The following is a 17,806-nucleotide window of genomic DNA, read 5'->3' as shown; positions in this document are numbered from 1 at the left end:
TGTCACCTTACTCACCTTAACTACCTATAACTGCAATAAGATTCCTTAAAATAAAAATAAAAGAAGTTCATATCTCCTCGACTAGATGTCTCCGACTCCGGCTAGTCAGACTGCGAATCTCGATGCAGGTGGCGTGCGAGATAAACGCTCGCTTTAACTTTTTTATATTACATCGGTAGCAGACAGCCGGATGGTTAACGGTCCCCTTTTTCACATTGGGCCAGCGTGGTCCAGTCTGGGGGACGAATTTATGTGTTAGAGGGAGCAAGTGATATTGCTATATCATTCTACCGCATGGCTGTGTCCCTTGGACTGGCCGGCACTGGCCAATTGTGTACAGGGGCCTTAAAAACCTCGTACCTACACTACTATTTTCAAGAGTTACATAATGTGTACTAACTGTAGAAAAACTAACTGTAACGGTTTTACATTCTATTCTAGATCTTGTCTCCTCGGCTAGACGTCTCCGTTGTGTCTCCGGCTAGCTCGACTCCGCTGCGAGTCGCGGTGCGCGTGCCGCGCGAGGCGCACGCTCGCAGTATGAAGTGACGACCGCCGGCGCCTTGGCGCGTTCGATTGGAACGACATGGAGCGCATGCGCGATTCGTTGTCCTCGGGCTCTTCTTCTACCTCCTGCAAATTAGCCTCTGTTTAGCAAAAGAGGGTTAGTACTTTTTCACCACACCAGCTCGGAAAGGTTTACTTTGCACTTCAAAAACTGATATCTAAGTTGCATTTTATTCACATGTGAGGCAAAGTAATCAAATGCAAATTTTTTTGTTGTTTTCTTATGTTTGCTGGTAGAATTGACTTTTAAATGATGATTTTGGATGATAAATATTTAATAACATTCATTTGGATTTGATTTTGTTTGATATTTTACATTTACGAGTAATATTTGCTTCGGGTTGGTGTGGTGAAATTTTGTGTGTTTCACTCGGGGGCAAATTCTGTTTAACCATCGTGCTTTGAAATGAAACCCTCGCAACGCTCAAGATTCCATTTTTCAAATAACTTTTATTTACTAGACGTGATTAATTTAATAGATCCTTACATTAATGTAAAGCATCAGCATCGTTAATATATAGGGTAAACATAATGTAATAAACTTGGCCCCTCCAATGATTAGCCCCAAAAACCCTATTTTCAAGTAGCAGTGGGGCTAAATGGCTACTGGGGGCCGATTTTTGAAATTCGAGCGCTCGATTTCGTCACTCGAAAATCGGTGGAAAACAGTGAAATGCCAATTTTTGAAATACGAGCGATAGAAATTGGGAATCGAGTGGTCAACACCACTCAATTCTATTAGTAGAATTTAAATGCCGGGTACTAAAGATATTATTGAACGAAATACACGAAATCGAGCAGTCGAAATTCAAAAATCGGCCCCCTGGTAGTTTCGGCCCCCTGGTAGTTTACCCTAATACGAAAACAAATTAAATTATTAGGTAGCTTGTACTTTTTATATTTTATGTCATGAGTGTTCAAGTGGGGGACAATATTTAGTCACTGAATTTTAATGATATTAAGCGTTGATAACTGTGAGGTTTGCCTTAGGTGGGACGTGGCAAAGGTGATTACACAAGTCGCGTCCCACAAGAAACAGCGTCCTCTCCGCCATGGAATCAAGGTCAGTCCGTCCGGCCTCATCCCGTCCGCACGGCTCAAGCCAGGAGGCTCGAGTATGCATGGCACGCAACATAGTACACATAAAGCAGCAGCCCTTCCATCGGCTAGTTTTGTCAGCTAAAGATAGAACAATGCAAGATTTTACCTGCTCATGTTCCTCGTGAACCTCTTCAGCAGCCTCTGGCTCAGGTGACGGTGGAGGCAACAGCGGGCCCTGTACTGGCTTCTCAGACAGCGGGAAGTTGAAGACGAAGCGCAATTCGTCTGCAAGCCGTTTCCAGTACGATGCCTCGGGATCCCGGTCCTTTTTGCGAGCTGCGAGCATCAGGTCCACTAGGGAGATGATGATACCGAGCACGCAACCCACTCCTAGTACCGCGAATAGACCTATAAAGTTCTTTATCTTCAGCTTCTCACTCTCGAAGCCCTCATCTTCCTGTAAGTTGAAAGTTACGGTGTGTAAAATAAATCATGAACGGAAAAAAAACAAAAACAATTAATTCAATTGAGATCTCTTCCGGACAACTACCGTCTCCGATTCTCCTTCAATTGCTCAAAGGTTAATTGGAAGAGATCCCTTAAAGGGATCAATTTAAATTTCTTAAGAGTAAGGAAGCCGGCTGAAATCGAGTTATATATACCCATAGCTACCTCAGATCAGGCTGCGAATCTGGTAATGTTGGATGTGTATATTGTGTATCCTTGTACGGGTATTTGTTTATGTGATAGACGCAAACAAGTACAAGTACCGTAAAACGGCGTGGCATTTCAACAGGAGCGACTTTGAAACTTCGGATTTAAGCCATAATGTTTACGTCGGATTTTTTACAGTAGGTGAACACCAATATGTATGGTAGGTAATGTAACTAGTTACACTAAAAGTTCCACTAAATAATGAATAATAGTAGTTTTGTGGCCGTTCAACGTAACCCCAATTTTTTCTAAAGAAATTTTACTTTTCATTTTCCCGTTATAAGCAAGGTTCTTTCTAGCTTACTGTTTACATATAATAGGACAAAGTATGATATTAAATATCAGTAGATTAGGAACCTACATTGCATGCGCCTCCTCCATGCATCTCTTTCCACCATTTATGCTTCATGGCGCGCAGTTCACCTGACTCTTGAAGTTTTAGCAGCGCCAGATTTAGGGCTTGCCGGTACGGAGAGTCTGAAAATACGTAAGAATACGCTGAATACATTATTTGCCTTCCCCATTATAGCAATTATTTTTTTATGATAAATTGACCTTTTATTGCACTCATATGAAAGGCGATTAAATTTGCTATAACTTTATTTACTGCAAAACTGGAAAATTCACTATGAAGTAGAAAATAAACCTAATTTTTGGAAGCTTCATATATCAAGAAATATTTGAGATACGGCGCTGTAGGTAGGCAAAGTTGTTTTTGCAGTTTTTCGTAAGCTACCTATGTAGTTAGGTACTGTAACTTTTTTTGCTTGCAAATAAAATACAGCTTTACATTACGCTTGGCGTTTTTTCTAATTTTTTTGTAAGAGATGACTGATGACGGTCTTCCAATAGCCACCTCAACCCAAAACTTAGTAAGGTTTACTCGGGTAATTTCGAATGTCGAAAACTGTCGGATAATTCCGAAAAGAGACTTTTATTATGATGGAATTAAGGGTGATTTTCATCTGAATTTCGGAATTATCCGACATCCGGTATTACCCCAATACACCTTATCGAACTAGCAATACTTTGCTTGAAACAACCAATACTTATAGCTGAAAGAAGTTACCTTACCTTTCTTCATTGCAATGCCGTATCCTTTGCTGTCTAATAAGCCACCAACCTGCATATTAAAAATTTATTAAAATTTATAGGAAGTTCTTAAAGTTGGCGCTCGTGACAGTCGTGATTTGTTAATAAAATTTACGTTTTATTTTTTTATTTTTTTAGACATAGTTAATACAAAATAACATTAGTGACAAAAATATTACGCTAAGAATCAAATCGTATTTAACACTTTAACTTTCACTAATACTAATTATGGCTAAACTTTAATTACCTGGGTGATATTGCAATCTCTTTCAACGTAATATTCTATAGAAGTGGACTCCATGAAAAACGCAAATAGATTTTTTTCATCCTTCGCCCTGTATAAACAATAAAAAAAGTTAGTAAGCGTACTATTTAATTTTGAATACCATGATTTCGGAATGCATCTTTAAATATAATTATGTAATCACCAATTTCACAATAACCTGACCATAACACAAAAGATTTTAACCACGCATTTCTGAGGCCCAAAGAAGAAGAAAAAAATAAGTAACTAATATTGATACGTACCTTTCCATACCTTTATCATTATCCTCGGGCATTTTCCACTTCTCCATATTTTCGAACATTTTCTTATACATTGGGTTTTGGGAATTCTGAAATGGATCAAGAAAAGGATAAAAATATAAGTAGGTAAATTATTAAAGCGAAGGAACATGGGACACTAAAACAGAAGCGGTGTTCTAATTTTGTTATGATATGACCATGGCACGACCTTCAGATTAAATCAGCGCGAACGTACGTAATTATCTCGGGTAATTATGAATATCAAAACTTTAACAATTTTTTAAATTAGAATATGATGATGATACTTGATGTGAAAATGTGTGTTTGTATTTTTTTCTTAAATGCTTCAAAATCGGTTATATAATTTAGAAAAGATCGGTATGATGGCAACAACACAATACCAATATATTTACATTCTTTACATACATTAAAGAACTTGTAAGTAGCACCATCCTTCTTGGCGCCGTAGGTAATGCCTTTGTCGTTGTTAGCCAGTTCATTAATGTTAGTGAAGTCTTCATTGTTGCTCTTCCTGGCGAGCAGGGTCGCGAGGTTAGCCGTGTAGGAGCTGGTGATGACCAAGGCAAACAGCCACCATGCGCTGGCCACGGCGCGCGATCCGTATGCTCTGTTACAATCACAATTTTTACCTTAGTTTTGACCAAAGAGAATTGAGTAGATTGGTTTTGACCAAACTGTTCCGAATTAGGATAAGTTCACATTGACAAATAACATTTCTCAATAATTAATTACAGTTTCTTTTTAAGTTATTTGTGGTTTTACAAGTACAATTTAATGTTCATGTAATTAATTAACAATGCATTAAAGTGTCATTTTCGAAAAATATGTCTGCGGTCCAAAACGTCCCATACAAAATTTATGAAAAGAGTCGTGGCAATTAAACGCAATCCCAGACATATTCTCAGAGAATTACCCTAAACTAATCTAAAACGAAATAACAGAACTTTTCATGAATGTGGTTAGAATCTTTATCCTTCCAGGCAACCATGCATAATAAATAATAATTATCTTACGTTGGAGCAATTTCTGATCCCTGCAGCAATACGGCGCCCAAGTTGAACCAAAGAGCGTTGGCGAGTGTAAATTGGTTTTCCAGTGCCTGTGGTTCCTCGACGCAAGGATATGGATTCTGCCACTCATCGGGACATAACCTTCCCACCACGAACAAAACTAACGAGGTACCCACGTATGCCACGCCGAGACAGAACCACACCTAGAACAATTTTTTTTATGCTTGGGATAGAGTCCTTTAATCTGTAACTTTTCGTTTTCTCATTTATCTCGTGTTTTTTATGGTTTATCGTATTCACAACTGCGAAATTTGACAAAATAGTACTCCAAATCAAGTTTTCGTAAACAACTAGCTATATAGATTCGAGATATAGGTACGGCATCAAAGTTTAAAAGATTAGGTAAAGAGCAGATTGTATCTGTTTTACTGACGGAGGAATGTAAACTCAGAAGTTACCAAAAATCTATGGTTTTCGTTTAGAACCCCTAATAGGTACTAACTGTTTTCTTTTTTATTCGGGCGCTTACATGTGAATCAACCCTTGTTTATTTTTCTGTGAAAGTGACATTTAGAGTAAGTAGCTGACACATTTTCATTCTAGCGATTTAGTAGCATTCGTATTCAGACTATATTAATCGCTATTAAAGGACATTCTTAATTCCACGATTTGCGTTTAGCGTGCGTTTAGGAGCATTTACGATGTACTGCGTAGAAAAATCTGGAAGATTTTTTTATGTAAGGGAATATGTGCAATTGAAGCGTACATCCAATTTTTCATTTTAGCCAGAAACTTTTTTTTCAATTACTCACTCCTGTGGAAAAGGGCAACATGAAGGCGAAGAGCTTCGGGTCCGGCGCTCTAGGTTTCTTGTAAACTATGCTGATGCCCAGGTTCATGAACGGTGTGGTGAAGTCCACTTGCCGTTCACGTTCCGCCGTTATAGTCAGATCAGTAATGGCGAAGTCCATCTGTAACGTGAAACGTTGATATAACCAAAGAATTATAGAGAAGACATGCCGATAATGTTCGTTTGTCCCTTTCCATCATACCAATACGTCGGAAAGGGATTATTATCGGCTTGTCAACTTTAATTAGTAGGTCACAAAAGGTATTATGACAAGGCTAAAATTAAACAATGGATAAATATAACGTTATTCTTGGTCAACGCTTGGTAAACGTCATGCTATAAGGTGGTCATAATATTGAGTAAATTGAGTCTAATGGTATGGGAGAGACTCGTATAAACTATAGCGAACAACGAAAAAGTTCTAGTTTCGGAGGTTGATAAAGGATGCTATGGATTTACTTACATTCGGTTGATTGAGGGCTAACAACATCTTGGTGTAGTTGCTGTCGTGCTCAATGAACGTGTAGTTAAACTTTAGCTGTTCCGCCAGTTTCTCAATTAGTTCTATACAAAACCCTGTACAATACAATGAATATTATTTTGAAGCTATGTTGTAAATGGTGTTTGTAATTGAAATTATTCGTGTGGAAGTGATGAAGTACCGATAGACTACGGACGAGCGACAATAAAATTATTCGTCTAATCTAACTCAACAGCTTTACTTTACTTCTCACAGTATTTGTAGGAAAGCATGATATGAGGCGACATACCAAACAATGAAATTGTCGCAATCACAACCTGTACTTTACGACCAAAACGTCGTAAGCGCAGGTAAATTCTTGGCGCTTACGCGTTTAAGTCGCGAGATTCACGCTCCGCTTCTAATGTATGATGCCAAAACGGCAGTAACTCATGGCGCAAAATACTGGTTCTCTATGCCGGTTCTAGTTATACGTTATAAATATTTAATTGTTCACTGACAACAAGTCATTAACACAGGTATGGCTAAAAACTGCAGGCTCTAGGAATAAGGAATAACAATCAAAGGAAGATTATTTATAACCGTTTTGTATTTAACTACATTCATTTATAAGTATACAGTTAATTTATATAGATTACACAATCTGAAAGTATACATCAAAGTATACATACTTAGTAATATGTTTACCTTCGTAACGATCATTGTCACTAAGCCTCTCCGTGGAGTCTTTCATCATCACGTACGGTTTTATCTGGAACCAAAGAGTAAAGTAAATATTATCTGGAACAATACAGTTGTCAACTTTTACAATAAGTATATGACAGACAGAAAAAACTAGATAAGATTAACTCCCCTCAATCCCTATTTTAGCATTACTGGCATTTGTCACCAGACAAAGGTCACGGTGTATGACTGCCATCTTTCGACACACGATTAAAACTTTTAGAACGACATTATGGCCTTACCGACGTAAGGCCATAATAGAAATATAATCATTTTTAGGGTTCCGTAGCCAATTTGCAAAAAACGGAACCCTTATGGATTCGTCATGTCTGTCTGTCTGTCTGTCTGTCTGTCTGTCTGTCTGTCTATCTGTCCGTGTATGTCACAGCCACTTTTTTCCGAAACTATAAGAACTATACTGTTGAAACTTGGTAAGTAGATGTACTTATTCTGTAAACCGCATTAAGATTTTCACACAAAAATAATAAAAAAAAACAATAAATTTTAGGGGTTTGCCCAATTTTTTTTCATCGAACCCATACGAGTGGGGTATCTATGGATAGGCCTTCAAAAATGATATTTCTCTGATGGTAATAAGGCTGAGCATTCTTTCATTACTCAGCAATACGTACAATAGCGATGAGTATATTGAAGGTTTGGTTGGTCATGACGCCGGGCGCAAGCGTTGCGACGGTGGTAGCTCGACGGTCCCATTTTACTTCGTTGACGTCCCACATCCCGATGAACTCGAGCCGCCCGCCGCGCGTCAGCTCTCCAACCCGCAGCCAACCGGCGTGCCGCTGACCTGCTAGACCGTCCCATTCGCCCTATGAAACATTGTTTATATTATAATGTGGAAGCTCAATAACTCTAACCTCGATATTTGAAATCCTCGTTAACGTGAAATAAAATGTTCGCTTCCCTTCAATACCCAAAACCTCCACTCGAAATATTTAACCTCATTAGACGAAGTAACCAACGTTTCCCTTCATGGTTATCTACCTCTTTAACTCTTTTATCACCTTTCGAGTTATATCTGCACATCTACAGTTATATCTAAAATTATCATAAAAAACTAGCAATTTTATGTGAATAAATATTGTCAAACGACTAAGTTTACTCTAGTAAGAAAAATGTTAATTGCTTACCGAACGAAGATGGTTGATGAGAGTGTCGGCGTAAATATGATAGTTGTAAGGCTGGCATTCCTCGCTGGAGTCTAATTGTACATCGAAATTCCTCAACCTTTGAGCCGCTTCATAAACTACGTCGTATGTAAGAATAAGCGAAGTCGGTGCTGCGTTTCGTATCTGATCTATCTGAAATATTGAAAATACAATATTTTAGTCAGACATAAAACGTACACAATGAAATCAAGGTCTCGTTTCTCGAGCGGCAAGATGCCTCGAAATGGACAAATGCGGCGGTCGCCATTTATAATATTGAAACCTTATTGCCTAGCGGCTGCTAAGAAACATAAAAATATTGCTTTGCCGCTCGAGGGGATTTAGGGTTTTTTGATAGGGCTAGTTATAAACACAAATATTGCTGAAAATGATTCAGAATAGTTTCAGTGAATAGAAAATTAGAAAGTGAACTTTGATTGGTACGGAAATTACGTATTCTTTGTATTTTGTTTATTGTCTTATTCAAAATATGGGTACCTTTTCCATCTCTTCTTCATTAATCGCATCTTTGAATCGTGATATATATTTCTCATGCCATCTATCCATGATATCATCTTCTCCGGTGTGATCAAATAACTGCAGTCCTGGAATAAATACATACCTGGATACAACACACAGTGAATATGTTCACCATGTACGTTTATTTTAGTAAGGTACTTAAATGATTGTAGTTTCAATTGTGATATTTTAATATAAGATAATATATAAGCAAGAAAAATATTCCTGATAATTTTTTGTCAACGTATTTTTGGGCCGGGTGCTTCAGTAAATAAAATATTAAAATTATTAAATATGTGAATATTAAGATTTCATTCATGGCGAAACACATAGGTATCTTTGACGGTAATAATTTCTGTGCAGAAGTGGGTCATATTCTCGACATTTATGATTATCAATATTTATCATACCAAAAATAATAGATAGTATAGAGGGGTCCTGTCATTGTAAATTTTGTAGTCACAGTACATTTACCGCCATCTATCGACACACGACTAAAACTCAAAATAAAAACGTATAAAATTATCAAAAAAATGTATATATATGGATAAATGATTTTATTACTTTTATATCATTTTGATCCATGTTCATTCACTGATATCTATGTGTTAAATTTGTTAAATATGAAACGGTGTCGTCACGCCATCTAGCCGAGGATAGGCTAAAGGTGTGTGCGGCATCTATTTGAGAATGACTTTTTCTTGATTTCCGAGGCACGTTTTTTCCTTAGACTTTATTCATCTTATACGAAGTTACATATGTCTTTGATCATACTGACCAGTAATATTAGCATCGCCATGACTGTACGGCTCCAAATCCATCGTATGTAAGTCCAGCGCAAGTAGGATATAAGCATGTCTTTCAGACAACAAACCAACTTTTTGCGCCTGGGCGAGCACTCTGTCGCAACATTTTTCATCACACCACACTATGAACTTTGTATGTTCCGCTTTCTTAAGTATGACCAATAAGTTCCTAAGACCATCCTGGTCGTCCTCTTCTGGTAGCCGTCGTGCCAGCACCTCGGTTTGGGCACCCTGATCGGCAATACCTTGCACCAGCTGGGCCCCCACTGGACCGTCGTGCAAAAGGATTGCGCTGAGCCAACCTTTCGCTTGACAAAGTGTAGCGCACATCTGAAATCCACAGATATTGTTTACAGTTTTTAACTCTAGCTAAGGTAGGTACAGGTACAGTATCCCTAGTTAAAGACAATAAGTTTTTGGCAACAATTTCATTTTTGGTACAAGCTTTTATCGCCGACTGTAGGTACTTTTCTTTCCACCGGCACCTAATACTCATCGAGACAGTTTTAAAAACCCCGAACACAATTAGGTTTCGTTGTTTTATCACAGAGTTCCTATGGCCACCTCCGGTCTCCATCATCAGATCAGTATACAAAATTTCAGCTCAATCGGAAACCGGGAACTGGATCAAATTTAACTTGCAAGATTTGATTACAAGCAGACAGACAACGGTCAGGTGAAACTAAATAAAAGCAAATAAATAGAGTTAGATCTAGAAAAGTCTGCAGTGATTTTGACAGCCCACGCATTGCGAGTGTTTTTTATACGTCATAAATGCGTCATAATTTCATAGAAGTTTGAAATAACACTTGCACTGCGTGGGCTATCAAAATCGTTGCAGACTTTTCTTGGTCTAACTCTACCTACCTTTGTTTTTTCATACGGACCAGATATCAAGAATTACTTACTAGGTACTGAATACTTCTGGATTCTGATATTTGAGAAGACTTATTTTTTCTAAGTGGCCAGTCCAGGAATTTTCAGTATGCCATAAGTATAAGTACTTAGAACATTTAATTAGCGTCATTATAATTGGCAGTGATTGGAATGAAATAAAAAATCAAAATTGCTACCTTCATCAAAATACTGCTATGCGGATACATATGCACAGCTTCCCACTGCTGCAAGGTCTCCGGTGGTACGGTGAGCGCGGCCGGCGCGACCATGAGCAGCGGGACGCCGCTGCGCGCCGCAGCTTCGGCCGTCAGCTCGATCTCGTCAGGCTTGCCGTATGCCACGATGGCTGACACGCCGCTGGCTACCTGAAAAGTTAAAACATGACAATAGTTAATGTAGGTGTATATGTAGTCACAGAATGGCACCCAAGAGGAAAGAAAAGACCGTCATGTAAACCGTACAAAAGATGGGAAGATGACTTTCCTGAAAACTAGAGAAAATTCTCAAAAAAAACGCGAGGAGTGGCGCCGTTTGGAGGAGGCGAGGCCTATGTCAAAGACAGCCTGACAAAGAAAAATACAAAAGAAAAGAGTAAAAACATTATATATATAGCTTAGATACTTGTAAAAGATAATGTAATAATGTATATGTGAGGAATAAAGGCTATTTCAAGTAAGTATTGATATTTTTTTGATCTTGTGACTGCATATAAAAACGAAGAAAATACGATATACCTGAGCACAGACTTGATCGGGCATGGAAGCTGGTTCATTGGGCTCAACAGAAGCCACTGTGACTTCCCACTTGAATTCTTCAGCAGGTTCTTGTTCCGACATAATGTGAGTCTCTTGCTTCTTCTCTTCAGACAAGAAATCTTCCACTTTCGAGAGAGCAGCTTCTGCTGCCGCCGCCAGAAGGTAGCCATCCTGTGGTGTCGGAGCTACCACTCCTGCAAAAAATACGAGATAGGTACCACCTTAAAATGGTATCGTCTTGGGTCGTCCATTCCTTTTTCGTCAAGTTCCTAAATTAGTCCTATTCTGCTTTCGTCACTCATTCTACATTCGTCACAATCGTTGGTGGCTTTCAATGTAGAATGAGTGACGAAAGCAGAATAGGACTAATTTAAGAACTTGACGAAAAACGAATGGGACGACCCAAGACGATACCTTTAAAATTCGAAGCATTGTAAACTCATATTTGAATACAGGGTAATTATAAATCTTATAGTTAGTTATTTCGTGACCATAACACTCCTCAAATTATATTGATTCTTGCATAGGTTAACATTAATCTTACATATGCTGATAAAATACCGTGTCATTGTAAAGTAAACAACTGTCTAACTCAAAGAGTAGAATAATATTTTTATTTATAAAAATATGGTCAAACCCCCTGTCGTCTTAATGTGCCTGAACTCTAAATCGGTTCAAACACTTTGCCTTTAATCTGTATCTTTAATTAAACTTAATGTACTTTGATTACCAATGTTTGTTTACGCGTTTAGCGAGCATACAAAATATACAAATACTTTTTATTGCATACCTCAATAAAAGAAAACAATACAAAAGAAAATAGTAACACAAGCCGAGGTAAACAACAGGCGGTCTTAACGCTAAAAAGCATCGAGCATAATTATGTGATAGCCAAGGAAATTCTCGGATCGCAGATATTTTTACAGCAGCTCCATTGCGGCATTTTCTACGAGTTTACTCGTATCTATAAACTGTCTCGGCAATATCACAACAATATTATGAAAGGATCTAATAGTCAGCTAAGTCCAACTGGGTCAGGTTTGAACATTAAGAGGTCTTGTGTGATGCCAGCGAAATTATTGCTTCCCGTGTAGCATAAAAGTATGTGATAATGCAATCTTAATGCCTTCCAGCACCTTGCTTTCAAGCATTATGTATATAGTATACCAACAACAACAATAACTAACCGATTTTTACTGTCGCTGTATCTCCTCTATGCAACAGCAACAACAGGAACCACACATTCCACACACGAAATATACACATTTTAAAAACTTCACAATCACACACCGAAATAATTCATAACGATCACCTTAGACACATCAGTTTTTTATCAGTTAAACAATAAGAATCAACCAAACGACTGGCTTTTATTGTCTTTTCATAATGTTTGGTAAAGAGTTGTGTAAATTTTGTGCTGTTTAATGGAAACATACACATTACACACGTCTGCGCCGGCAGAGCACGTGCGCGCGACCCGCTTATGAGCTATTTTGAACCGACGCGTTTGAGGACGTCTACCGACATAACTAGACCGTTAATCATTGACCGAATGTTTGTGAACAAACTGTTTAGTCTGGCCTAGGAACGTCTGGATATCAAGGCTAATCGCCATTGAGACTATCGACGACACTAGTGTAGTTTATCTAGCAAAAATATCACATGTAGCGTAGATAAGTAATAGAAAATTGTTACATTAATACCTATACAAAAGCTTGAGGTTTCAAATACCTATAATATTTTACGTAGAAGTCTTGTATTTCAATTATATGCTCAGAGACCTCTATTGGTTTTATGTAACACTTACAATACTTACTTGCTCTTGTATCAAATACAAGAGGTGGTCGCCTAACAATGAACAAGCTTCATAGCGCCACCTATCGGGCTTTTCTTCAACCATTTTCCTTTTGGAGAGCGCCATGGGCTTAAAATAACATCGACTGCTCAACTACGTAACATCGCACAGTAAAGATGCTTGAAACCGTTAGATGGGGTTCGTTTGGTGTTTTGTGAAGTTCAACAAAATGTTATAATATTAGTTATATGTAAACTAGTTTTCACTAATTAACCATAAAGCTAGCTTTCACCTAGGTGTTTCGGTCTACTAGTTTAAAAAAAAAAATATAACAAAAGAAGTTCATGACATTGGAATATCCATTTCCTCAACATTCACAATCACAATTAATCCCACGTTGTTTTAACATTCATGTCGTCTTGTGTGGTATTATATAATATAAGTGTAAGTATAATATAATATATGCAAAGTCGTACGTATTCGCACATTCAATAATTCGTCTAGTTAAGTAACTTCCTCGATCTTAAGTAAGGATGCCTAGGGTCCGTGCATTAAACATCAGGTACGAAGGCGCAGGCCGGAAGTCGCTCCATAACTTATAACTTCCGCTAGTTTCCGAGATGGATACCAACACACGAACACACTAGGCGATTTTAGAGTTAACGATATTGGTAAACAGAATAGTTATTCTATCATTAAATTGAAGTCATGAAGTGCTGGATGATTACATTTAATTTTACTCTTTTATTAGAAAAATATTGGAAATACAGGAGGGTAGCAACCGTGAAATGAAGGATTATCCGCCGTTACTAAACCGCCTGGATCTGTTACTGATCGATCTGACTTTAACCAACATTATTTGACTGTGCAATGTTTTTATCTAACCCTCAACTAGCTTAAGGAGCCATTTAAGTGTAGATTTTGTTTACATTTATTTAAATATCTAAAGATACAGACTTATAGATTATTATTCTTATTCAAAGCTCACTGTGTCCCACTGCTGGGCAAAGGCCTCCCCCCTCTTCCTCCACTCGTCTCTATTTAGTGCAATATCCGGCCAGCCTCTCAAGAAGGAGTCCAAGTTATCCCGCCATCGCCGACGAGGCCTGCCGGCTCCCCGGTTAGACTCGTGGTTAGATTTATAGATAGTGAACTTATAATTTCTGGCTGTGAAACAGCACCTCATGTAGTCAAGGTTAAATAGCGAAATCTTAACAAGACGAGAACGGCTTGGAGAATAGAGATTAATTAAATACAAGTTAGTCGGAGGCCGGATATTAACCCACGAATTACTTTAAAGTAAGCGACTTACGGCGCGATTCGGGAAATGAAATAGAAGCACTAGTTAGATATGAAATAGTAAAGATATGTAACGTTCCACGGCAAAAGGTACCATTGCCCCGGCTAAATATTGGAGCGGCGTTAATAAATAGCGTAAGCGCCAGCTGCATAAGGGATATTTTACCATGGAACGTCACATATCTTTACTATTTCATATCTAGTGAATCTTTAATTCCTTTCCCGAATCGCGCCGACAGACGTCTCAGTTCGTAACATAATTAATAATATAATATCTGGGAGACTGAGCTTAGCTCGGAAAACATATAACAACTCAAAACTGTGCGTTTTCCTAGAGATAAGACCTAGCTAGATCGATTTATCGCCCCCCAAAACTCCCTTATAACAAATTTCATCGAAATCGTTAGAGCTGTTTCCGAGATCCCCGAAATATATACCTACTCGTATATACCTAAATAAACACGAAATTAGATAGATAGATGTGATCGATATTTAATCTTGCTTGTTATTTAAAAGCTTCTGGTGTTGCGGGTGTCCATGGGCGACGGTAATTGCTTACCATCAGGCAACTCATCCTCCTATATGATAACCAAAAAGAATCTTGAGTGGTAGTAGGCCGGAGTTCAGAAGTACCTATTTTTCCAATCCAAAAAACCATTGCCGTTAGAGTGGAATACTCAATCTAGGCTCAATGTTACGGATAAAAAATCCTTTTATATTTTTTAATTTTATTAATTTACTTTTTAACCGACTTCCAAATCTCAAAGAAGGAGGTTATCAATTCGGTTGTATGTTTTTTATTTTTATTTTTATTTTTTTTTATTTTTTTTATTTTTTTTATTTTTTATGTTTGTTACTCCATATCTCCGTCATTACTAGACCGATTTTGAAAATTATTTTTTTGATTGTATGTATATGCATATAGATTGGTCCAGTTTTTGTCAAAATCCAGTTGTGATGATGGGATCCATGAGGAATCGACGGAACTCCTCAAATCTTAAAGGCATACATATGGTGATTTTTATGTTTTTATCAACAAATCAAGCATATACATTCAAAAACGTGACATTTGATGAAGTGGAACTGCTGATGATGATCAGAACGGAACTCTTCAACGACGCATAGTTCACCTTTGGCGATTTGTCCTCTTCGTTATGTTTGTTAAGCAAGTTAAGTTTTGAAGCCACAATTTTGTCAAGCTTGAGTTCTGATGATGGGATCCATGAGAAATCGAGGGAACTCCTCAAATTTTAAAGGCATGCGTATAGAGATTTTTGTATTTTCATCAGAAAATCAAGCATTTTGTTAAAAACTGTCGCATTTGATGAAGTGGAACTGCTGATAATGATCATAACGGAACTCTTCAACGACGCATAGTTCATGTTTGGCGATTTGTCCTCTTCGTTATGTTTGTTAAGCAAGTTTAGTTTTTAAGCCACATTTCTGTCAAGCTCGAGTTCTGATGATGGGATCCATAAGGAATCGAGGGAACTCCTCAAATCTTAAAGGCATACGTATAGAATTTTTTGTATTTTCATCATAAAATCAAGCATTTACATTAAAAACTGTCGCATTTGATGAAGTGGAACTGCTGATGATGATCAGAACAGAACTCTTCAACGACGCATAGTACATGTTCGGTGATTTCGAATTTCGATTTTGACTTGGACTGGGACCCGGACTTATACCCGGATCCGGTTCGGACCCGGACTCGGACTCGGACTTGGACCCGGACTCGGACCCGGAGTCGGACCCGGACTCGGACCCGGACTCGGACCCGGACCCGGACCCGGACCCGGACCCGGACCCGGACCCGGACTTGGACCGGGACTCGGACCCGGACTCTGACTCAGAGACCCGGACCTTGACCCGGAAAACCACTATGATACCTAAACTAAATAAACCACTATGATTACCTACCATAAAATGTGGGTATGATGATGCCAAACCCCTCCTGCTCAAACTCCCGTACACCGCACCGCATGCGCCGTTAAGTGGGTTAGGTTAGGTTTGAACTGCGATCCTCACAGAACCGAACAAAAGTGGGTTAGGTTTGGTTAGAACTGCGAGTCTTACAGAAACGAAATGCTACTAGAAAAGTGGGTTTGATTAGGTTCGAACTGCGATCCTCACAGAACCGAACTGCTATCAGAGAAGTGGGTTAGGTTAGGCTAGATAACTACGACCCTTACGGAAACGAAATGCTACTAGAAAGTAGGTACTGGTTTTACCTCCTTTTCTACATAGTGCACCATCTACCATAATCTTTCACCGGGCCCCATAGAAGTCGGTTTTTTTTTCTTAAAAATTATTATTCTAAGTAAGGTGTTTTGTTTTTAAATAAACCTAACTCTTATATAGATCTTTTCATTGCGTGAGCAGCGTGAGCTGAATTTTTGGATGCAGGAACCTATCTCCTGTCTATAACTTTAAGCTATAGGTACATATACTTCGTAATACCTACATTTAACCATCTTCTCACACCAATCCCTCCAAGTCCAAACTTAGCCACCTACTAGACAAGTACAAGACGCTCTAATTAGGTCTACTAAGTTAAACAAGTTACTACCGCAATACTAATTAAGTGATACGATGTTCCGTTAAGTTGTGCTAAGTTCAGCCTAAGTTGTATTGTCTTAGTTCAGATGGGATTTGGTTAGGCTAAGACAAACTTATTGTAATGTATTGTAGTGTGTGTATTAGCTATTATTTTTCTCATAAGAAAATTTAACCGTAACACAAGTGATCGCTTTACATAACCTATTTTATATGAAATAAATGAATAAATAAATGAAGATGAACTAGAGTTCCTCTCCTAGGTACTTCTCAAACAACCAGTTATTTTTTTATTTATGGAAAAACTTCAGTACAATAAGGTGCATTCCCAATAAGTAATAAAATAACTATATTATTGATATAGTTAAAATACATTGGTTATTATTATATTTAACTTAATGCACTTAGCATGGTATTTTATTATATACTTATACGTAATACCGTGCTTACGTTACCTGGCGCAGTTTACCAAAAAGCATAATACTATAAAAAATATAACAGTAAATATTATAGTAAGGTGCAACCCCAGTGTCATTATGCCCCAGTTGTGTTAAGCGAATATCTATAAAACGTAGTGAAAAAACATAAAAAAGCACTCGAGTGTAACAGATGCGTAACAATAGCTCGTTACAACACAAGTGACTCTCGTGATATTCATGCCATGTTGATTGAGTTCTTTATTTCTTTATGCCGTTAATTGATAAATAAGTCAATAAAATATATGCAGGAGTATGCTATACTTTATATTATTTTTATTTGAACAAACAAATTATTTCGTTCCTCATTTATTAAAAATTTCGTTCGATTTGCTTAAGTAAGGTTTAAGGTTTAAGATCATTTAATCTCATTAAGAATTTTACAATTCACTTGCACGAGATAAAACATTAATAATAAAAAGATTATAATAATATGGATATGAGCGTACAGGCACTAAATTATAACAACATTTTAAGACGTAAAAAAAAGGGTACCTGATCAAACAACTATTT

General features: G+C 37.8%; 1 protein-coding gene across 1 annotated transcript; it reads right to left on the bottom strand.

The window, feature by feature from the left end:
* Positions 1-446: 446 nt before the first annotated feature.
* Positions 447-12,485, bottom strand: LOC134667847 (glutamate receptor ionotropic, kainate 3-like). The gene is made up of 18 exons (XM_063525237.1): positions 12,355-12,485; positions 11,147-11,361; positions 10,589-10,777; positions 9,488-9,845; positions 8,689-8,795; positions 8,173-8,343; positions 7,657-7,851; positions 6,989-7,052; positions 6,284-6,396; positions 5,783-5,941; positions 4,974-5,173; positions 4,366-4,567; positions 3,943-4,028; positions 3,662-3,749; positions 3,397-3,445; positions 2,684-2,799; positions 1,775-2,065; positions 447-633 (listed from the first exon to the last, which is right to left on the bottom strand). The coding sequence occupies exons 1-18, from the start codon at positions 12,431-12,433 to the stop codon at positions 457-459; spliced, it is 2,859 nt and encodes a 952-aa protein (XP_063381307.1). The 5' UTR covers positions 12,434-12,485; the 3' UTR covers positions 447-456.
* Positions 12,486-17,806: the final 5,321 nt, after the last annotated feature.

This window comes from Cydia fagiglandana, chromosome 10, assembly GCF_963556715.1.
Source record: "Cydia fagiglandana chromosome 10, ilCydFagi1.1, whole genome shotgun sequence".
Taxonomy (NCBI): Eukaryota; Metazoa; Arthropoda; class Insecta; order Lepidoptera; family Tortricidae; genus Cydia; species Cydia fagiglandana.
This window is presented reverse-complemented; position numbering and strand designations above follow the sequence as displayed.